Genomic DNA, 24208 nt, shown 5'->3' with positions numbered 1-24208 from the left:
GGCTGGTATAAAAGTAAAATGAGAAGCATTAATAATATATAATATATATAGGTATGTATGTATATCTCTGTATGTATTGCTCTCTACAGCTACCAGAGAAGAGGTTCTCATGCAAGTGGGGGCCAGTCTCTATTGTGACTGCAGTGACAAGACCAGAGGAAAAGGCCTAAAACTGAGACAGGGGAGATTGAGATCTGTGGAGGGATGGAATGTAGGAGAATAGTGCAGAAGGCAATCTCACCCTTGAGGAGTTGCAGCTGCACTAATCACCAAAGATTAGGAACAGGCCTGCCCTTAATAGGCCACAGCTGTGTCCAATAAGAAGACCAGTGCTACAAAAGAGTGGGTTAGGTGGGTGAGTAGTTGTTGGAGTTTGTTGGTTGTGCTGTGAAGGGAGCTGGGGGTTCGTTGGCTGTACTGTGAAGAAGAAGGAGTCAGTGCTGCAAGGAGATGACCATGAGAAACCACCAAGAAGGTATCGGACTTTTGCAATATGATGACAACACAGATCAGGTATTAGAAAATTATTTTCACTGTTCAGAAGGGCAAGTGTAGGAATAGGTTGCTTGGGGAGGTGATGGAGTCCCCGTCCCTGGGGGTGTTTTAAGAGGTGGTTTGGATTTTTGGACTGGATGATTGTAAAGGTCTCTTCCAAACACGATGATTCTACGATTCTGTATAATAATGTATATTTACATATAAAAGCCAGTGTTCTAATTATATAAAAAGGTTATATAGAAATAGATGAACCACTTTTCACCTGTTAAACAGCGGCTTGAGGTAAGGAATCGGAGTTTTTAACAAAGCCACTTGTGGTAATCAGCATCCTAGGCCAAAGAGTTGAGGGACCGGCCCCGTGATCAGATCCCGAGCATCCAGGCTGCAGAGAAGACAGGATTTGCACGATGAGGACACAAGCTCTCCCCTCCTCCGTGTGTCCGTGCGCGCACCCCGGAGGCGCCGTTACCGCACCCCGCGGGCCGCTCCCATTCCCGGCGGGAGCACGCGCGGTGCCCGGCGGGGCCCGGCGCGAGCGGCTGACTCACCGCGCACGGGCGCAGCTCCCGCCAACCGGGAGGCGCCGCCGCGGGCGCGGATTGGCCGGAGTGGGCTGGCGGGGGCGGGGCCCGCGGTGGCGGGACGGTTCGGACGGCGCGGACGTTGCCGCGCTCCGCCAGCCGCGGCCGTTGGGAGCGCGCGGCGCGGGCGTGGCGGGATTAGAGCTTCTCCCGGCTAAATCCTGCGCTGCGCTGAGGCCGCGGCTTTAGCGCTCAGCCCCGCTCCTCCCCCCGCGGCTCCCTGCTGGCCGAGCCCAGCTAAGCCGCGCTAATCGCGGGCGCCCAGCTCGGCCGGGGCCGCCGGGCCTGGGCCCGATCGCGGACGGCGCTCCCCCCTGCCCGTGTCCCTTCCTCGCTCGTGCGCGGCCATGGAGCCGCCGCGGCCGCGTTACTGCGCCCCGTCCCCGCCGCCGAGTCGCGGCGGGCGGGAGAACAAGGGGCTCCGTCCCCGGAAGGGCCCGCCGGGCACCGGGAGCGCCGGGGGTCCCGAGGAGGCGGCGGACAGCAGGAAGCCCAAATTCGTAAGTACGAGCCGGTGCCGCGGCGGGGGTGCCCGGGGAGTGGGGCCTGGCGGGCCTGTGCAGGGGGGGCCCGGCCGGGCGGGTGGTGACACCCCCGTGTCCGTCCCTCCGGGGCCAGTCACTGCCCGGGGCCCGCCGACACCGGGCACTGAGTGGGAGTACGTGGCACAGTCAAGTTCAGCTGGGCTTCCAAGGCTGATCCCGCCTAGTCCAGCTCGCATCTTGCTCGCCCCTCTAAAAGGGTGCAGGAAGTTTTCAGCTCTCTCCCGAGAGCTTCATCACAAAGGTTCATTGCCTTTGCTTGCTGCGTGATAGCCCTGGTTGCGAGGGGAATAGGACAGACTTCCAGCTCTTAAACGGTGTTACTTCTAATAGGGCTGTGGAGTTTGATTTGTTGTGGTTCTTTGGTGGGTTTTTTGTGTTGGTTTTTTTTTTTTTCTTAACTTGAGTGATATAAACTCTGCAGTGTAAAAGCTGTCTTTGAATTTAAAGGACTTAGTGAAGTTCTCTTCCGTAGGCCTGCTTTTACAAGCTTTTGGCTAGCACACCAAGAAACTGGGAAACTCAAGGTGGCTTGTCACGAGATCATGTGTCTGCAAGATGTGGTCTAACCAAAGCGTACCCAGAAATAACCAGTTTTTGTTTGGACATGATGAAAATTCCAAGCATTAGAGTTGGGACCAACGTATATTCTACAGGCCTTGTATCCACGCAATCAATTGGGTTGGAAAACACCTCTGAAATCATCAAATCTAATCTGTAACTGACCAACACCCTGTCAACTTGACCGTGGCCCCAAGTGCTGTGTTGAGTCTTTCCTTAAACACTTTCAGGGATGGTGACTCCACCACCTCCCAGGGCAGCCCATTCCAGTGTCTCATCACCCTTTCTGTGAAGAAATTCCTCATTATGTCCAGCCTAAGCATCCTGTGGTGTACTTTGAGACTGTGTCCTCTTATCCTGTCGCTGGTTGCCAGGGAGAAGGGGCTGAACCCACCTGGATACAACCTCCTTTCAGAGAGTATCTGCTGCATGCAGAGGAAATGCACTCTGTGCTCATATTTAGGTGATGCATGTTGATCTTTGTTCAGCAGTCCCTGATCCCACCTGCTCTAAACTGTATTTGTTACATAATTACAAAAGAGATACCATAACGTTTATATTAGACTCTTGATTCTAAGGTGTATTTATGAAATGTTCAGTACTTGAGTGCCTGGCACTTGTGTACAGGTTCAAAAAAGTTAGCCAATAAATGGTATCAAACAGGCTGGCCAGACCTGTTCTGGAGGGTCACAGCGCGCTCCTGGAATATTCCTGTTTGCTGCAATCTTTTTGTCCTGTGGCTGCAGAGACTGCTGTTTGAACCATGCCCCTGTGCCTTTTTCTGCATGTGAGTATGGGCATAAATGAAACAGACCAAGAGCTATATGGGCGTAAATGAAACTGACCAAGAGGTATTTGCTTGGCTTCGTATGTGGCTGTGTATCTATCCACTGGGGACACGTGTGTTTTAGTCAAGCAGGTAACATGGCCCCTCGCTTGATGAGGCTTTCAAAAGGGCTCATGATTGTTCCTGTATTCTGAGTTAGATGTACAGGAGAAATAGTAGCAAGATATTCTCAAGAGGTCAAAACACCAAAAAAGACTTTAGACTCAAGACAATCAAAGATCTTTGGCAAAAGGTTTAGTGCAACATTCAATCAACAGAAAATTCATCTCTAAGCATTAACTTAGCCCATTTGACTTGGCAGACTTCAAGCCCTTTTAAATTACTCAGAAATTCTAAGAAGTGGGAATTAGAAGAAAAAGGAGGGGAAGACAAAAAAAGATATAAAAAAGGACATGTATAGCTACCAGCTGCTGGGTTCCAGCAGTGCTCAGCTGGCAGAAGTTCCAAGAGGAGATAGGGTGAAGACATGTGCTTGCCTTGTGTTCAGCTTTAAATACCCCTTGGCCTTCTGGGGCCCCTCCGCCAGGTGGGACTTCTGTTTGTTTGGCCGCTCAGGAGCTGGGTGAGGGGCTCCAGAGGCCGGGTGTGGAGCATTGCCTCCTCTGGGCCGGGGATTGGCAGCCGCTGTGGGGCTGGGATACCCCAGGAGTGGGGGTGTGTGTGCAGAGCAGGGCATCCCCTCACCAAGGCAAGGCCCAAGCAGCCCCTTGCCCCACACACACGTACCCCAGAATGTCTTGTGACACCAGATCTTCCTAGTCTCTCAAAATATGCTTTAGTATATGATCTGTGAGGAGAAAGCCATGTGGTCTGGCCACTGTAAAAGATTGGATGGTGTTGTTGCTGTATGAGCTGAGGGTTGGATTATTCCTTTTGTGAGAGTCATGGATTTTTGTGTGTTTGACTGACAAGAGCTCTGGGTCAAGAGGTTTCACTTACTACCAGTACTTTAACTGCCAAGTTCTTATGCAGTTATCACAATGGTTTTCATGTTTTCCTATAATTATGTGCTAAAACAGAAGTAGTGTGTTGCCATCACATTCAGTTTTGCTAATCATGTGTTAAAATGGCAGTGCAATTGTTTATAGGGAGAAGAACGTGGATAAATATGTGATAAAAGCCACTGAGACTTTTTCTTAGATGAAATCTCGTCTTTTCAGTGAAAGCAGGCCTTTTCTCTGGTGCAGGTGAGTTTGTTGGGTATATGTCTAGGACTTCCAGTCTATGCAAGGGTGATTTTGATAATGTTTCAATATAGGTATCAGCTGACTGTTTTTTTAAGGTCATGGTGTTGAGGTCACAGCTACAGAAAATAAAGGAGGTTGAATTTGGGGTTCTGACTCAGGTTTATAGGGTATATAATAATCTTGTAGGTAGGTGTGAATTTTGATAATTTTTTTTTGCCTCTTCCTGTTCCCCTGCCCAGTTTTTTTTTAAGCAGGGATAGATGAGAATGCCCTTAATTCATGAGAATGCTTTGCCAAGCTGCAATTTTCAAAAGCACCATAGTTCTAATGATAGTCCTATTTTCATCTTTAAATAATGTCTGAAAGCAAAGATTTTATCCTTGGATGCTGATAGGGACTGCAGAAGTATGGATTGAACATGGAATGTATTCTAGGTGTGCCATAAACTCACTGGCTGACCTTATTGCTCTCTACAACTGCCTGGAAGGAGTCTGTAGTGAGGTGGAGGTCAGTGTCCTCTCCTTAATAACAAGTGACAGAACAAGAGGAAAGGGCCTCAAGTTGCACCAGAGTAGGTTTAGATTGGGTATTAAGTAAACTTTCTTCACTGAAAGGGTGGTCAGGCACTGGAAGAGGCTGCCCAGGGAAGCGGTTGAGTCACCATCTCATAAGGTGTTGCATAGATGTGGCACTTTAGGATCTGGTTTAGTGATGGACTTGGCAGTGTTTGGTTTATGGCTGGGACTTGATGATCTTAGAGGTATTTTCCAACTTGACTTCTTTTCATCTAACTCTTTCTGTAATACATCTTCAATATAATTTTAGTAGTTAAATTAGTTTTGTGTCCAAATGTGTAAAGCCTGGCTCTCATGCCTTTGGGCTCTCTGTAATCGAGTTTTAGATTTAGCTTATGCCCTTTTCTCTGTCTGGGGTATTTAGAGTGCCATACCTCACGTTACCTCAGTTTTATTTCTATCTGTGTACATTTGTCAGATTAAAGTAGCTGTTAGATTTATTGACCTCAAGTAATACAGATTATGTGAATGTAATATTTCTCAGTTTTCAAGGCTTGAAAATAAGTTCCAGGTTGGGCCCTTCCAGTCAATGCAACATATTGATCTGTCATAGCAGATATGCTAATCTGGAAAATAATTTGATTCCCTGACAAACCTTGAGGTAAATTGGATTGCTTATTGACAAAGGTGACATCATTAACATGCATCTTGTCTTTATTCTCCCTTCTAAAGAAAATTCTTTTTTTAAGTGGGGAAAATACAGTTTTTAAAAACCCACTGCATATGAGGGGTGGAGGGGGGAGAAAGAGGCATTGGAATCAGCCACTATAACTGTTTAGCCCTGTCAAATCAGGCCTTGATGGGCTCTTTTTGAATAAACTTCTCAAAAGAAGTGAATGAGTTTCAAGTCTCAGTTGTCTTCGTTCTTTTGCAGAATAATTTTAGATACTTTTTTTGGAAGAGCGATGGTTCATTTTGAGGCACATACCAGCATGACTTTTTTCAACAGGTCCAAGTTTTTAGAGGAGTGGGACTTCTAAAAGGCTAAAAGAATTTCTGTGGTACTGTGGTATACTTCAGCTTATTGAAAGCTCATCCCTAAACCCCTTGTGGTTTAGGATCTTGTGAAAAGAGGAAATCTACAGAAGGATGGCAGATATTTCACCTGTTGTCTATGTATACATTGATTGAGCAAGAAACTAATGAAATCTGCTAGGGCAAGGTGGGGCAAAAAGCAGTTGTTTGCCACTTGCTCTCCTTGATTTTCGCCCTGCTCCCCCACCTTAGTAATGTTTGAAAAACATTACAGTGCGTGCTGTATTATGCGACTTCCAACTGCACTTTACAAATACTACGTATTGTAGACAGTGGTCCTCAAGAGATCAACTTCAATTTTTAGCTCAAATTAGAGGTGTTTCTATTAATTTCAGTCTAGTGTTGAGCTGACTTCAGTGCCTTTCAGGTTATGTTTTTGATTAAGTTCTTTATGAAATTTATGAGTCAAGAAGGGTTTGTTTACACCAATCTGTTAAAAATAGACAAATTAACAGTTGCTTTTAACAGTGTCTATAAATCAAAGAAAGATGTAGTTAAGAGGAAAAGCACTTCCATTTCTCTGGCATAGAGTAGAAAGGTAAGACCAATCTGTGTCAATATCTTTAATTACAAAGTGACTGAATTATTGCTGCAGTTATGCTGCAGTGTAAGACCTTGAATCTAAATTACTCTTTTAAAGAAATGATTGCTGAACAGATGTTACCTAAAACACTTTATCGCAGCTTTGTAAAATTGTAAATTCTTCATGCTGTTATTTTTGTTGGCATGAATTAACACTGTGGGTTATGATACTAAATTTTAGTGCTGTGTTCTAGCACTTTGTTATATGATTTTACCTGTAAGCACCAATTTTGAGTTTAACTCATCAATGCCTAAAGAATATCACTGTGTAGAACCTGTCATGTTAAGGTAGTTTTGCTCCTGATTGCTTTTCAGACTGCTTTTCAAGCAGCAGAGACAGAGTGTGTGATAAAGCCATTATCTAAATGCTGAAGTAGTATATTGGAAATTAAAAGCAAGAAATGGTGTGCAGTTTGTAAATTGCATTTTCAGACTGAGGTAGCAAAATTACTGAGGGAATATTGTTACAAAGGAGATCCTAAAGTGATAGCCTTTTCTGTAATCATCCAATTAACTTTTCTCTGAGTCTACAGGTTTCCTTCAGTCCTTGATTTGGTCTTCTACTTGTGTTTCTGCTGGAGAATATCATTTGGGGGAAAATACCAGCTAATGTTGAATCTCTTTTTGGTGATAATATTAATGGCAATGCATTCTTGCTCACTTAGAATTTACAAAGATGCAGAGGGTTGTGATTATATGAACATCCCTAGTCTTCATTTGTCCGGTTTCAGTGTTCATATTTTGTTGGTCTTTCTGTTATACTAGCAATGCCCATCCCTGCCAGGCATGATCTGAGTTTAAGTACCAAACAATCTGTGTTTAAACTATCTGCTTACATTCAGAAAGTTAGATGAGCCACATCACTTTGTGCTTGTGCCACAGTGAAAAGACCACTTGTGGAGAATGTAGATGCTGCTCCTTTTGGTGGAGTGCCAAAACTCTTAGATGATACAGACTATACTCAGTATTGTACTAGGCTGGTCTTCACTGGTTCCAGGCCACACTGCTCTGTAGTGCTGGTGGAAAAGCTGAAGACATGGGATCAGAGTCCAATGTGAGATGTCATTATCCTGAATTCTGATCCTGTTTGCTTGAACTGCTTGTACCACACCTAGAAAGAATTTTGTCCATAAATATGCATATGTAAAGGCAGGGAAATAGATGTAATGACACAAAAGATTGGACTAGTACTGTTGATCCAATTAAGTAGGATTTGTCTTTGCTTTGCTTCACTGTCTCTACCTGGATTTGACTGCGGTAATTATATAGGCAATCCCTCAAGTAATTACATTCTCTCTATATATTATCTATCTATCTATTACATTGTATCTATATGTATATACTATGAACTTCAAGTGTGTACTGCTGTTTGGATGTGCAAGATAAGATCATCATCATCTTGTGTATTGATACCTGGGCAACAAGGTAATGTTGCCCCATCACCCTCCCTGGTTCGCCCCTCCTCCCTTCCTTGCTTTTGATGCCGAGGCAGCAGATAATGCTGGAGCTGTGCAAAAAGCTGTAGCTATGCGGAAAGAAGTAGTTACTTTGTAACAGAGTGTGTGAAAGAAGCATTTTTTAGGAATCAGCAGATTTAGCAGAACAAGCTAACTGCGAAAAGCTAACCACTGGCTGTTTGAGCAGACAAGCTTATAGAGCATGTGCAGAGACAGAGGTGAAAAGTTCACACCCGAGGAAGACTTCTGAGCCTTCATCCAAAACGACCACCAGGAGGCTGATGACCACCTTGTTCAGAAACCACGTATGTGCTACAAGAGCTTATGTAATCATTAGAAAATATGGAATTAGAAATTAGAATATGATAATTAGAACATATGTAATTAGAAAGTATGTTACAATGTGAAGGTTAGGAAAGTGTAATATGCGCATTAAGTAGAAAAAGTATAAAAGCTTATACGGTGCAAAGAATGGAAGAGTGAGTTTGTGGTGGAGCTATCCCTCACCACTCACTCCTGGCGCTGAATAAAAAACTACCTGCTCCGTAGGCCTTATTCTGTGGAGTACACTTTTCTTGCCTAGTTTTCAGGCATAAGTATGACAATAAGATTCTTTACTGTGGATGTATATGAAGCTTAATAGTGTTTGGCTTCCTTTAGCTGGGTGGTGTGAAAGTTGCCTCACACCTGTCTTCATCATGTGTGACCTTTTCAAGAGGCACAGTACTCTTTCTGTCTCAGGAGCAGTCATCTTGTTGCTTTGCTTTTGTTGTGAAACTCAGCCCTTGTATCCTGCTGTACCTTTCAGCTCCTGTTTAAGACTCTCACTATCTTTGGAGTTTTGCCAGCTCATCAAGAACACAGTATCACATGGTGCATGTGTGTGTATATCCTCTGTCTTATGACACTGGTTATTTAACAGTATTCCTGAGGGACATCATCTCCCATAAGGGCTAATTCTGTCAGATTGCTTGCTTTCTTCAAAAATGATATACCCGTGCATTTCTTTGTCATTGGACTTAGCTTCAAGAGAACTGCTTCTACTCAATTGCAAAACAAAATGACCTCTTCCTCTATGTCCTAGACTAAAACTAAGGTACACTGAGGAGTGTAATTTTAAAATTTAGTTTATAAAAGTGTTTGTATATCTGAAGACTAAGCAATGGTGTTACTTCTGCTTTTCTAACTGTAGGTGCAGCTGACAAATCTCTCCTTCTGAACTGTCCTACGTAACTCTTTAATCTCTTAGTGCTTTTGTATATCTCTGACTAGAAAACACAATGTCAGCATATTTAAAATATTGATAATTTGTCTTTCAGTTTTGCATATCTACTTTCTACATGATAAACAGACTGGAGGAACACTTGTACATAGCTCCTATGCCTTCAAATCAATAATTTTGTTATTGTGGAGTAGTTCATGGAAGGCTCAGAATAGCATAGAAATATTTTCCTCCATTGTAGCATTGAAGCAGTATTCTGTAAAATTATTTAATGTTTTTGCCAGTGACTGAATATTACTTAAGTCATATTTATTTACTTGCAGGCCTGTGTTTAAGGCAACCTGTTCACTTGAGCAGAATGTCTTTTGTGAGCTGATATATCTGAGCCTGAAAATAGAAATATGTCCCTGTGGTAATAAAGCACTCCAGCCTCTACCTGGTATTCACCTGACTCCTAGTCTAGTTATTTGTACCCTTACTAGAAATATGTTTTCTTTGGCTGTCAAGAGTAAAAATATGCTTTTGTTCTTGAGCCACAGCACTCCTCTATATGCAATGCCATTAAAAGATCCAGTGTGGTACGTTTGTTTGTTGTGGTTTTTGTTGTTAAGACCACATGCAGTGTTCCACGTATCTGTATCCTTGAATGCTGTAGGAGACCAGTAAAGCTGTCAATTGATTTTACCTTTCACAGCCTTCTCAGTAGAGAAGGACTTGGTGAGGAAGTGGGGAAAAAGAGATCCCCCAGTTCTGTTTTAACCAACTCCTCTGACTGAGAATCATTATAACATAAAGTTTACTAAATAAGTCTTTAGAGATGTTTTACAGTAAGTCATTCAGCGTTTTGAATTCTGAAAGAGCTGAACATTAGGGTGTAGTTTGCATGGCATTTCTTCTCCTCTGTAAAGTCTCTAAATATGTCACCAGTGTTGATATTTGATGCTGGTTAAGTAGATTCTTACTTAACCTGCTTTTTGCACTTGCCTTCAAACTGGGCTCCACAACTTTTTATGAAAGAAATGCTGATATTTTTAGACTTCTGTACTCTAGGTATACAGTAAGATGTAGACTTTGAGAGGAGGCTCATATCTGTATGTTGAATTTGTTATACTGTTTTGGTGCTCTTACTTGTTTGTGTGGTAGTCTTTTTTCACTAATTACTCAGATGACTTGGGTCAGTGAGGTGTTCTGATATACAAAATGGGAAGATTTTCACTCGTTACCATACTAAATTGCACTGCTGAATTTCATTACTTAAATGAAACATAAAATACTGGCTTGAATTATCCCACTAACTTCTTTTTCAAAGAACAAAACCTGAATCTGAAATTGCCTGGTTACCTACAAGATGATGGTGTCTTGTATAGAGCAATTGCAAAACATCCAACATCTGTTCTTAAGTGGAAATAAACCTAATGTTGTTGCTTTCCTGTGTACCTGAGTTTGATGTGAATCTTGAATTTCCACTCAAAGCATAGAATTCAGGTGGTTTTCATTCTAAACAGATTAGGTAATCTCCTGCCATGCTAGAGGAGCTCCATGATGGTATTTGTGCATTGCTTAAGGCTTAGTGATTTAAGTCATCTGTATGAAAAAGGAATAAATTTTCATGTTCTTCTCTCCCTAGTTGCACTGTCAGACCATATGTTAGTGTTTTCTCTTGCAGTTTTGCTCACTTAAGGATAGAAGTATTATACCAAACCTTGGTAAATGAAAAGTCATGAGCTTTTGCAAGTGACATCAGTTAACACTTTTACTGTCTTTGCAGATAATTAGCAGAATGGGAAAAACAAGTAATAAACCCCAGTTCTATAGCAGTGTGTGAGGCAAAAGTCTGATCTACCCCTGTGGCAGGAGAGCACCAGTAAGAAGACTGGGATACAGATCCTCAGTCTCCTGGTTGGATTGGAATATTTCTTTTCATTTATTTCAAATCCTCACCTGTTAGAACATGGAATGGAATTATCATAAAGGTTCAGTAGTGACCTAGCACCTTTTTAAGCAATTTTTTTTGTTTGTAGAACATAGTGTGTCACTGAATACTGTGCTTCTTTGCACCTTATTTGTCTTTTATTTTTAACTCCATAACCATTCATCAGACACTTCTTCCTCAGTTTCTTGACACTTTTCAGACTAGACCTATTGTGTGATTATATTTGACTTAACACATATTGTTCTTTAATTCTGAGGGATGAGCCAAAGAAGATATCAGAAGTAATGGTCACAATCATAGAACCATTAAAGTTGAAAGCCTCTGAGATCATCATCATTAACCTAGCACCGCTACTTTTGCTGCCAAACTCAAGTGTTACGTCTCTGTCTGCCTTTTGACCACTTCCAGGGATGTTGATTCCACATTTCCCTGGGCAGCCTGCTCCAATGCCTGACTACCTTTTCAGTGAATAAATTTTTCCTAATATCTAAGCTAACCTCCAGTGGTTTAACTTGACACCATTTTCTCTTGCTCTATTGCGTGTTAACTGAGGGAAGAGACTGTTCCTTACCTTGCAAAAACCTCCTTTCAGGTTGTAGTCAATTATTGTTGTCTTGGTGAAGAGTTTCCAAATCTGTTAATTAGGATGTAGTTGTTGGCAGTTGCTGTAGCTGTGGCCAAGCTGTGTACACTAGGCAGAGAGGGGAATCTAAGAGAAGGGTAAGAGTCTACCTCAGTAAGTATCTGACTTCACATTCTTGATATTTTCCTGCTTAGTCTGTTCTCAGCCTCCTCATAAAAATGATACATGGGATCCCTGCAATATTGACTCATCCGTTGCCAATGTTCTGTGCTGCTCTTGGGTTCTGTGTAAGAGCTGTACATCCTGACACTTGGTGTGTTTGTAAATATGCAGTGGAGAGCAAATACTGGTTCAGAAACTACTGTTTTGAGTGATCTATAGATTTTTTTTGGATGCTGCTATTAGTAAATGCTTAGTTCAGTTTCTGCTCACAAGTTCATGTTCTGCTCGCATTGCTCACATTACACAGAGGCATTACTTGAGACTTTTCAACAATGTGAGTAGTTTGAGTGTTGCAGCTTGATGGATAGTTTTGAACTCTTGAGGAGCTCTGTGTTCTTTATTGAGTTTGAAATCTCTGGATTATTTGTTGTCAGTGTCCCCACAGCCATCTTGAGAAGACGCATGTCTTGTATCTGAATTTTGAATGTGCAGGTTGTCTGTATATTTAGCTATAAAGCATAATTTGGTTATGAAATATCATAAAACACAACTTCTTTCAAGCTGTGTTTGGTTCACAGTCTTTTGATATTCTGTTGGAGGATCAAATTGAAGATTTTTAAAATCTATAACTTGCTGTGCATTGTAAACCAGCAAGGTACAACTTGCCAAGAAACTTAGTTCATTTCAGGCATCAGGATTCAACACTATTTAACTTGCATGCGATTTTGAATTAAAGTAACTATAACTAAGCTTAAATTTTTTTTTTTTTTTACTGAACAATTTTGATGTGACTGCTTTCCTGTTTGATTTACAGCACTTAAATATCAAGACACTGACAGATGATGTGGTAAGACAACTTCAGTTTTGCTTTGGCTGGGCTAAGCAAATAACCTTACTGCTAATGCAATAAAAATAACCTTACTAATACAGGAAACTATCTTAACTTTGAGGATAATTTAGTTAATTGGCAAAGTCTCACTGCACTGGTAATTAGCTGTAACATAATCAGTATGAGTAGCAAAAATGTGTGGATGGCTTTGAAGTATGCTCTAATCACAGCTAAATGAGCCTGACACAGGTAATTGTGCCGATCTACATGCAGTATAGTTAAGATATGTGTGATTGCATGTTTAATATCAAAGTTACTTAGGCTGCATGGCTAGCTTAAAATAACATGTTTAACAAAGTAACATTTGCTTGTGAAACTCATTATTGCTTGCTCAAACCACCTTAAGTATATTCAGTGTCATGTTTAATGCTGTTTCTCAAATATGATCAGAGATGAGTTCTGTATCTAACCACAAACCAGATTTTTTTCTTGCTCTTGAAGTTACCTATTTCACTTCCTGTACTATTCTTTTGTGCATAATATTTTTTTCTTAAGATACATAATTTTACAAAGCCTTTGAATTTGCCTAGGAAGTAATGTTTTGTCATCACCTGAAGATCAGCTGTTATGACTTCAGTGCTATACAGAGTTCTCGCTAAAGTACTTCTGTGTGTAGCTAGGAGCTGAAGTGCAGAGAGATTTATGTCTGTCAGTCTTAGTTTTACTTAAATCATCTGTTTCTATTTCTTTAGCAGAATTTCATTGGATGGAAATCATGATTAAGAAATTTGAGTTTGACTGGCTGATAATGCAAGTTTGATTGTATAAACTTGTGTTTATCTTGGAAGGCTAAGAAAATACTATCAACTTTCTGAAAGCAAAATTATTTTTTGGTAACTAGAAAACAAGTTTTGAATAGTGCCATGTAAGTGTTGTAGTCGGGATACATGAGATCTTGCTGTTTGTTTTTGTGAGGTGCATTTTTTTCCTTTTAAAGCGGCTAGACTGCTGCATTTTTGCATTTTACAAAGCTTATTGGACTTGTCCAGCTTGTAATCGTAGCCTCAAAAAATTGGCAGGTTTATTGTTCATTTTGGGAATAAGAACAAAAAGTCTGTCATCTCTGTAGTAACCAAACTTTTCCCCAACTCCTTAAATTTCTCAGAGCATGAAAAAGGCCCCTTCACAGAGGAATGAAATCTCATTTGCAGGGTAGTACCAAATTATTCATACGAATATATATTTTTGAAAAGGGGAATGACAGCTATTTAGTAAAAGGCTAACAGTGAAATAAATTACAGCACCACAACATTTGAGAACTTTTAAATACACGTAAGGGGGGATATTCTGTTTACTTGCAGCATCATCTTGGAATGAGGGTACGCTTTCAAATGGACACTTTTTATTCCTCTATTTCAGTTTTCTGTTGGTTTAATCTTTCTGTGTGTGATTCTGGGACAAGAACAAAATTAGTAGTAAGAGAAGGTAAAGAAATTGAAGGTTTAAGATAACTTGATTTTGTAGCTTTCAATGAAATAATAGATTTCCTTTCTTCTCATGGGCAAGTAAGTAAACTTGCATGTTAACTTACTGCTTCAGTATGCTTTATGAAATATTTATATTTCTGAACCCATTTCTTACAAATACAGTTGTATGTTAGTGACCAGGAACTTCTTTTGTTTTTAAATTCAGGTGTGTTAGCAGCATGTTGAGAATCTAAAAATGCAGGCTGTTTTTCAATATCTAAATTGCATTATTTGTGAGATGCTGATGAATTGTCTACTTTTAGTGATAAATCCTCATTAAGTTCAAAAACCTTGGTTTTTACACATGTGCTTCTTTTACCCTGATTGTTTGCTATCTGCAAAGATGGCAATTGCGTTCTTGCTCCACAGAGGAACGGAAAGCAGGTAGCTGAGGTATCAAATTATCTCTCTCAAGTGCTCCATATTCCAACTACCACAGAATCATCAATGTTTAAAGATACCTTCAAGATCATGTAGTTCTACTGTCAACATTGCACCACCATAATCACCCCTAAACTATATCAAGTGCCACCTCCAGGTGTCTTGTGAGCAGTTCCAGAGATGGTTACTCCATCATGCTCCTGGGCAACTCATTCCAATACCTAACCACTCTACCAGTAATTTTTTTTCCCTAATGTCCAATCTGAACCTCCCTGGGTGCAACTTAAAGCCATTTCTTCCCATCCTTTCACTTGAGATGGCAGAAGAGGCCACATCCCACCTTGCTAAGACCTTCTTTCAGGTATTTGTACAGAGCAGTGGGATCCCCCTTGAACCTCTTCTACTCCAACATAAACATCCCCAGCTCCCTCAGCTGCTCCTCATAGGACTTGCTTTCTAGACCCTTCTTTCACCAGCTGCATTGCCCTTTTCTGGACACACTCCAGCACCTCAATGCCTTTTTTGTAGTGAGGGGCCCAAAACTGAACCAGGATTGGAAGTGAAGCCTCACCAGAGCATCACCAGCAAGATGGTCACTGTCCTGGTCCTGCTGGCCACACTATTTCTGATACAGGCCAGGATGCCATTTGCCTTCTTGGCTACCTAGGCACATGCTGGCTCATGTTCAGCCACTGTCAACCAGCACCTCCAGGTCCTTTTCTGCTCAGCCATGTTCCAGCCACTCTGACCTCAGCCTGTAGCTCTGCAAGGGGTTTTGTGTGACCCAGATTCAGGATATGGCACTTGGATTTATTTGAACATCAGGCTGCTGTCCTCAGTCCATTGATCCAACCTGTTCAGATTCCTCTGCAGAGCCTTCCTGCCTTCCAAGAGATCAACACTTGTCAACCAGTGTGGTGTCATCTGCACACTAACTGAGAGAGCACTTAACCCCTTAGTCCAGATCACTGATGAAGATATTTACAAGATGGCCCCAATACTGAGCCTTGGGGAACCTCACTTGTGCCCAGATACCAGCTTGGTGTGGCACCATTCACTACCACTCCCTGGATTCAGCCATCCAAACAGTTTTTCGCCCAGCAAAGAACGTACCTGCCCATGCCATGAGCAGTCAGTTTCTCCATGAGAATGCTGTGGGAAATGGTGTGAAATGCCTCAGTGAAGTCTAGGGAAGCACCATCCACAGCCTTTTCCTTATCCACTGACTAGGTCAAATGATTATAGAAGGAGATCAGGTTGGTCACGCAGGACCTGCCTTTCCCAAACCCATGCTGGCTGGGCCTGATGTCCTAATTGTTCTGTACATTCTGTATAGTGACACTCAGGATGATCTGTTCCAAGACTTCCCCTGGTACCTAGATTAGTTTGACAGGCCTGTGGTTCCTTGGATCATCTTTCCAACACTTCTTTATATATTTGCTAATTTACAGTCAACTGGAAGTTCTCCAGATAATCAGGACTGCTGGTAAATGTTTGAAAGTAGATTGGCGAGCTCTTTTACCAGCTCCCTCATTATTCCCTGGTACATCCTATCCGGGCTCATAGACTTGTGGGTGTTTAACTTGCATAGCAGATCACTAGCCATTTCCTCCTGGATTATGGGGGCTTCACTTGGCTTCCTATCCCTAACTTTCATCTCTGGGAGTTGGGTTTGCTGAGCACAACTGGTTTTGGTATTAAAGACTGAGGTGAAGAAGGCATTAAATACCTCAGTCTTTTTGTCATCCTTGGACACTATGCTACCATCTGCAAGCAGCAAAGAATGGCGACTCTCCATAGCTGTACTTTGCTGGTAATGTATTCATTGAAACTTTTGTTGTCTGTAACAACAGTGACCAGGTTCCAGTTTGGCTTTGACTCTTCTACTTTTTCACCTTACATAACCTTACAACATTCTTGTAGTCCCCCCCAAGTTATCTGACCCTCCTTCCAGAAGTGATACACTTGTTTTTCCTTTTTCCTCCCCTGAGCCCTGAGTTTCAACCTAAAGTTCTCTGTTTAGTCAGGCTGGTCTTTTTCTCCACTGGATTTTCTTATGGCATATAGGGACTGCCTGCTTCTGTATCTTTAAAATTTTCCTTATTAAAGTATCTTCACCCTTCCTGGACTTCTTTACTCTTCAGAATTGATTCCAAGGGGCTTTGTCAGTCCATGTCCTAAAAAGGCCAAAATCTGCCTGCCTGAAGCCCAAAGTAGCAATTCTTCTGGTGCCCATCCTTACTTTATTCAGAATTGAGAACTTTATCAATGTTGTACTTCCTGTGCCCAAAATGGCCACCATGCACCCCGTATCACCCACTAGTCCTTCTCTGCTCGCAAAGATGTATTGGGACAGCTCCCTTGGTAGGTTGGGAGGGGATTCACCTGGCACCCCAAGCAAGGACCTACATCCATTCTCCCTGTCTCTTAGGTCCCCTCCTGCCTGTTGGGGGTGAGGATCTTCCACTTCCTGAGATGCAGTTTGCTGGCATGCCTGTCTCAGTGTTGGCAGAGAGAGAGAGACAGTAAGACTCAGAAAGATTAAAAAACCTCCATATTAACAGGATTTTATTAAAAGGTATCTTATGTAGACAAAAAAGAAAAACATACTGAAATTCCTTAGAGCATCAAATTATACTGATTTCATAGCAACTGCTTTAAAGATTAGAAAGGCTGTATAATTTCCAGTATATAGAGAAATAAGATTCAGAGTGAAATATTGTCTACGCATTTAGGATGTGATTGTGCACAAGTCTAAATTATATAAATTTAAGATTGGTAAAATAATCTCTGAGATTGAGTTTATTAGGAATAAGAAGTCATTTTATCAAAGGGATTCTTCTGTGTATCTTGGTTTATGCAAGTCCTGCTCTTCCTAAAAGCTCTACTGCTGGCTGTGGAATTTCTCACATACTAAGAAGTTAATCTTGTAGAGTAATTTGGCTGTCAAAGAAAGAATATACTTTTTTAATCCTCTGGAGCTTCAAGCAGGAAAAATATGTTAAGAGGTCTTTGACTTAGAGTCATTGGAAGTAACTTCTTTGATCTTTTGAGAAGTATTTCTGCTGGTAAGTGGGTTACTTTAAGTTCTGAAGATACTGAAATAAATTGTTGCAACCCAGTTCATCGTGTTGGTTGCCTATCCAGTAGGAATAATAATTATTTCAAGTCAAGACACAGGATTTGTTCCACTTTGTATTCTCCTTTTGTTCCTTCCTATGTTGTTAATGTTCCCCTAAGCTTTTGTTATCTGTCAGCATCAGGGTTTTACAGCAGACTTTCATGACTGAGCTGTTGGCTTCTGTGACTAAAATGACTGGCAAAATGTCTGTGAGACTGAGTTATTCTGTAGTGCTTGAGCAGATTTTTCAGATGTGAAAATGTGTTTACTGAGTACATAAATAGCAAGCAGTCAAAAATGTGAACTTGAAAATAAAGGGTGGCGGTACTTTTTGTCCTACATATCTGTAAGGCAGAGTGAGAGGAACCCCCAGTAAAAGAGCAAAAGCTATAAGCAATATCTTGGTTTTATGCTTTCACTCAGGAAAGGAATATTTTGTACCTGTAGATATTTTATATCAGAACTCTTCTAAAAGACTGAGCTTAGTGATCGCCATCAGTGTCTTAATGGTCCATGTATATATGAATATATTTTTTATATATAATGTGAATGTGTATGTCTCTTCATGAGAATGCAAGTGAAAGAAAGAAGATTCTTCAATGCTTCTAGTAAGGTATTTTAGGTTAAACCATAATAATTCTGTAATGCTCTGTCTTCATAATGAGGTATCAGAAGTTGTGTCCTCAGAAAGACAACCTATGGGGAAGATACCTGTGTCAGGGACCGAAGACGAGTCTAAGGCCTAATTGTATTTGGTCTGTGATTGTGCACGTCAACAAGATAATGTAGAAGAAGAACGTATTGTTAGTTGGCAGGACTAACCTTCAGAAATGAAACTATGTATCAGTGGAATTCATCCTGTGAAAGGGGAATGATAAAGCTGTTGTTGGCATGGAGATGTGATCATGGGCTGTTGTGACCTCATCTCATGCACTGGGCCCCATGTGAGACGATGTTGAAACTGGCCACTCCTGAGGAGGAGATGTAAGGGTGGAGGAGAGAGGATGACATGATGCACACGGTTTTCAGCAGGGAACACGCTGAAGGTGTGTCACCTCCTGCCCCTCCCACTCAGGAGCCGTGCTCTTATCTCCTTCTGCTCGGCAGCTTCTCCAACATCCAGGGGTCGGTATGTATTTATTGCAAACACAGCTAATAAAATTGACTTGCTTTGCTGTTCTGACTGCATCTTGAGTTTTTTGTGCGCAGGCATTCTCCTGAACCCGTAACAATACCTTCCTACATCTTTCTTCCCTCCCCCTTTCATTCCTTCTCCTCCAGACTGATTACAGTAGCCTTTGAGAATTTTAAAGATTTTGAGTATCCTTGAAACGAACCTGATCTTTCTCTTGGAGCCAGTATATTATTACATATGGTTCAGGTCTTGTTTAAGATCTAGAACATCACCCAGACATTTTCCCAAAAGCTGGATAATTTGGAGCAGAGGAGTGTGTGGCACTGTATGGGCCAGTGTCTAGGGTAGTGGTCTGCGTTTGCACTTTACCCCTAGCAAGTGCATAATCCAGAAAAACCAGTAAAAGTTTTGGCCTTGGAAAAGATATTCTGCCACCCTGGCAATGCAGGAGGATCCAAACCCCTGCAATGTGCTGGGGCCTGGCCCAGGCCTACTGAGCCGTGCCCAGCACTGCCCAGTGCCCTCGGGAGAGAGAGAAGGTCTCTGAATCTGACAGTGAGACACCAGGCCCGCAGCTGTTCTAGTCACCGTGACAGACACTGTGGTTAGTTCACGCCTGATGACAAACAGTGCCACTGAAGCAGAGAAACAACATGTGCTGGTGTCACTTGCCCCTGTACACAAGCAGAAGAAATGTATATGAAGGTAACCTTTCAAAAAAGATTTAGCAAAAGCAGTCAAGGAGAACAAGGAGGTTGGAGAGGGTGGAGAGGAGGAAGAAGCAGGGCTATCACAAGGGCCATTTTCAGTGCTGTTGCTAAGGCCATCACTTACAGTGATAATGTGTTTTTTTTACATGCATGTGCTGGATTTCATTTTTGAGGAATTTCTTAATATAAGAATAGGTGTTTTGATGTGTTAATTAAGGGAGAGATGAGGGAGGCAGGGTGGCACTGAATTAACACCTTTCATTCCTGCACGCATAGCAACTTTATTAATGGGTGATGTCTTGATAAGCTGTAGTGCCAAAAATTATTCTAGCAGTAACTGATCCATTGATTCCTGCGTTATCAAATGTGTAAGTTCAATACATGCTATTTTCTTATGGAGAAAGGTTTAAGAAGTCATCACTAAGATCAAAATCAGAGCACAAAAAATTTTACTTTCTAGGAACCTTATTAGAAAGTGTGATGAGTCAGAAAGTTTGTATTGTGGGTATCTGTGTAACTTTGACTTTTCAGGACCATGGTGTGGGCATAAAATCACTTTCTTATTTCATGGGCTCTCAGTGGAATAATAGTCAGCCTATGAAATAAGCCAATAAAACCTTGCCATTCATCCTTGATGGTTGCTTGATTTTGGCTCATACAGATATTTTTCTGACTTTTCTAGAGCACTGTTGCTGAATGCATCTATATGTATCCATTGATAAAATAAATACCAAAAAATAGAAAAGATGCAAGGTCAAACCTGCTTTAAACTCTAGTGACTCTGTATCAAAGCTAAGCTTAGCTATAGCCTGTTGGTTAGCCTGATTTAAAATGTTTTGGTGTAACATGGAAGATTATTGAACTTTTTTTTTGCCGTTTCCTTCTCTATGCACTTGGATCGCCAGTAGCATCAGTGGTAGATTTCATTACACCCAAGCAATGAAATTTCTATTCTTTCTGTATAGTGATTTCTGTGGACCGTGAAATTATTTGCCTGTGTGGAATACTGAGAAGTATTAACTTTTCTGAAGCACTATCAATGTATAATTCAAAAGGGAAGTATACGTAGAATATCCACACTCTACTGCTGTGCAAATCTTGTTATGAATTCCCTTTTATTAATGTATGGGAATTTTCTTTTTAGATTGCATTGTTTTAAATTATTTAAAATAATTAGTTTGACACATTTTTAAATGTATTAATAATCCTATTATCTCAATTTATCTTAAATGTTCTGTCTGATCAAATATATTCCAAGATGTGCTTTCCTCCTCTAGGATGAGTGGTATAGGATTTGGTGAATATGGGGAATATAAAGGTTATGGCATAATGTATAATGATGCAAAACATCTACTAGACATTCAAGAGAAGATTAAAACCAAAACATAAACTAAAACTGGGAACCAGTGAAATATCTCTTTTCAAGGAGGAATAGGCCCTTCTCCCTGAATAAGGGCTGTGTTTCTAGAGACCTCTGGCACTGCATGCAGTTCTGCCTGGCCACAACTTCTGTTGCTGCTGCTGTGTGCAGCAGAAGGAAGAGGAGACACTTGGGGAGCACAGACAGCAAAGAAAGGACTGAGATTTTTCAGGAGATACTGGAAAAGAAATTTAGGGCACAGCTGTCTTAAATATAATTTGTTCTCTGTTCACTGATTCATGGGCTGAAATCCATTATTTAGCCAAAGTGTCTTCCCTCTACACCTGTTTCAAGTCTGTACGTGAACCATCTACAAATAAAATGGCTTGTATCTTAGGTTATGCACTTTATAGTGAAGATATGGGGGCATGGAGAAGCTACTGGCTAACTCAATTTTTGGAGCAGGCACGCTGCCTTTTATCAGTACTTATGAAAGACATTGCTTGAAAAGAAAAGTATCATATAATAGGATTTTTTTACAATTCCAGTCTAGTCACTTCAGTTTGAAGTCTGGCTTCATCTCCCCATGCTTACCATAGACTTCTGATTGTAAAAGCAGGAAGGGAAATTGCTTCCCAGTCAAGATGTAAGATGGTTTTTGTTACTGATGACTGCTACTTCACTTCCAGTGATGTTAGCCTCCCTTTTGCTTTTGTTGCCTTCTTTGTCTTCCTGGGCCTTGCCTATGTAATTATTCCTGTAGAGTATGCTCTTCCTCATTGCCTGCTGGTTTGATGTGACACAGAAGGGCCCCATCATCCATGCTGAGCTCTTTTATGTTTATGCTATATTAATTTTCTGCTTTTGCATGTTCTACAACCATCTGTGAGTAGCTTATAATCTATTTCTGTGTTCCAAGAACTGTTTCTTTTCAATTTTGAACTGGAAGAATTAAAGTCTTTATATTTTTCCTCTAAACATCTCTTCATGGATATCTGATAGTCAATTCTTGCTCTGACTAGAGTGGAACACTTGTACCCAATTTTTGCTACTGATTTCTTTGCTCTCTCTGATCCTAATTCCACAGATGCTATAATAATTTTACTTGTCATTTAGTTTGGTAACTGATGTACTGGTCTCAAGATACTTATCTTAAAGATATATTGAAGCCTCAGAATATTTTTGCATAGCATTCCAAGACAGAAGTCAGTTGATACGGTTGAAATCTTGTCCAAAATCTCTTATGCATCAAATGTTTCCGTAACTTTCTTTTGTGTTGAGGAATGTGATGTTGCTGTTCGTATCTGTTCAAAAGAGTGTTACAAAGATGATGATGTAGCACATCTCATTAGGTGTCCTCTGCTTTTGCCTTCTGCCCCCATGTGCCTTAAAACACAGGCTCTAGCATGGAAAATGTGTAAAGCTTCATTTAGTAACTCTTGATCAAAAAGTTGGTAAATATCTAACCGGTTTAAAATCCCACAACCCAAACCACTTTTCTAAAGAAGGTTTTTGGCTCTTGGAAGGGTTAATAAAGCCAGAGTGATTGATGTGTGCTGGGGATTAGTCATAAGGAGCATTCATGGAATCATAAACATACTCTATGTAGCTTTAATAGGGGAGTCAATGGTTTCTCCAAAATTAGTTTTTAAATAATTGGAACAAAGGCACTAAATTTTGTATTACATGATGCAAAAAGAAATAGAAATATAAAGAAAATAAATAGAACCGTGTCTTAGTTATGCTAACTTGTCTTTTAATAAAAAGTAGTTTCTTTGCTTGTCTATATATTCTGTAGCCATGTTAGGAATACAGCTATTTCTGGGTAACTAAAACCACTTTAAAACTATGCTTTTGGTAAATCAGCCTGCTTTCTCATATTCTACATGTAACGCTTGGAAAGAATTCTTCATAAATTGGTTTTGTAGATATCTATTCCTCCAAACTTTCTGTGAAATTCTGATGTTCTGCATGATTTCTTTCTAATGTAATGGGATTCTGGTTGGTTAACTCCAGTGCTAGGCAACTGACCATCATATGTATCTTTAGGAAAAGCCTTTAGAATAAGGCAGTTAAAGAATAGGTAAGCTACCACAGAAAATAAGGATTTTCAACTTCCAAGAACATCCGCGTTAATTAGAGTTACCCAGAATGGAAGCAGTACGTAATATGTTACATCTTTTATATTTTCAGTTGGATAGATTTGCCAGTATAAGAATTCCAAGAAGTAAAAAAGAAAGACCTCCTCTGCCACATATGAAGCAGTCACACTCCACAGATTGGTCATCCACACCCATGGACCTGGAGGGTTTTGCTACAAAACCACTGTCGGAAAGGGAAATCATAGCACTGTTTGAAAAAATGATGGTAAGAGTCTTACAGTTTCTTTTACTTAAAGAATGACAACATGGCTAAGTGATAGGTGGAACAGGTATTCTTCTGTGCATGTGTTCTAATCTTTACCTGAATTATTGATATAATTGTTGTTGTGAGTTGTAATTGTGTATTTATTAGGATGCTTCTCAGGAAATAAAGTATTGGATTATTTTTGCAAAATTTTGGTCCAAGTATATTTAAACAAATTAGAAATGAGATTATGCAACATGTTTTGAGGAGGAACAAGAAATGGGGGATCTTTCTTCCTTTTAAGATGATCTGAAACTTTTACAAAGAGATTTTATGCCTTCAAATGTCACGGTCACATTTAGTTCTCAATTTATATGCCATGTCACTCTTGCACAAAAAGAAAGACTTGCCTCCAAAGCAGCATTTGTCTGCAAATTTGCTTCTTTCCTTAGTTGTCATTGTTAGTGCACTACAAAAGAGCAGTCACAAAGACCATGTGGCACTGGTAGCACCTCAGTAGGTTGAGCTTTTTGTCGTGATGATGACATTTTGGGCAATTGAAAACTAAACACGAATGGCCATGAGAAAAGAGTGACTGAAATCTGAAGAGCACAAGAGAACACTAACAAGGAGAATGATGCCCAGATTATTATTTCTTTCTCTGCCTCACAGCAAGTAACAAGTAACTCTTGAAATACAAAGGGACTGCCAGGGACTGGCATGTGGAGAAAATGCAATGTGCAATGAGAGAAGTACCTTCGTGGAATTTGTACTTCCTAGTACTCAGTGATAATAGCTTAGTTTTGAAGAAGCTTTTGTAGAACTCTTGAGAACTGTAACTGAAGGATAACATGCAGGTTTTTCATGGTTAAACTGGTGAGGGAAAGGAATAATTAACTGTTACCAACTTCTCTATTTGTACTTATTGCCAAATGGTTCATTTTTCTTTGATGTCTTGCTTCTCTTAAAGATTTCGCTGTAACACATAATTGCTCAGAAAATGGGAGAGTTCTTTTTAATAAAATTGAAGGTGTG

At 40.7% G+C, this 24208-nt stretch overlaps 1 protein-coding gene across 1 annotated transcript in view; it reads left to right on the top strand.

The window, feature by feature from the left end:
* Nucleotides 1-1426: 1426 nt before the first annotated feature.
* The window catches only part of DIAPH3 (diaphanous related formin 3), a 203987-nt gene continuing 181205 nt past the window's right edge, over nt 1427-24208 (top strand). Inside the window, exons 1-2 of the mRNA XM_054271625.1 lie at nt 1427-1579; nt 23021-23194. Of these exons, the coding sequence (XP_054127600.1) occupies nt 1427-1579; nt 23021-23194 (327 nt within the window). The remainder of the gene's footprint in view (nt 1580-23020; nt 23195-24208) is intronic.

The sequence above is a fragment of the Melozone crissalis genome, unplaced genomic scaffold, assembly GCF_028551555.1.
Source record: "Melozone crissalis strain CALT ecotype California unplaced genomic scaffold, PUWL_Pcris_2 ptg000013l_1, whole genome shotgun sequence".
NCBI classification, from domain to species: Eukaryota; Metazoa; Chordata; class Aves; order Passeriformes; family Passerellidae; genus Melozone; species Melozone crissalis.
This window is presented reverse-complemented; position numbering and strand designations above follow the sequence as displayed.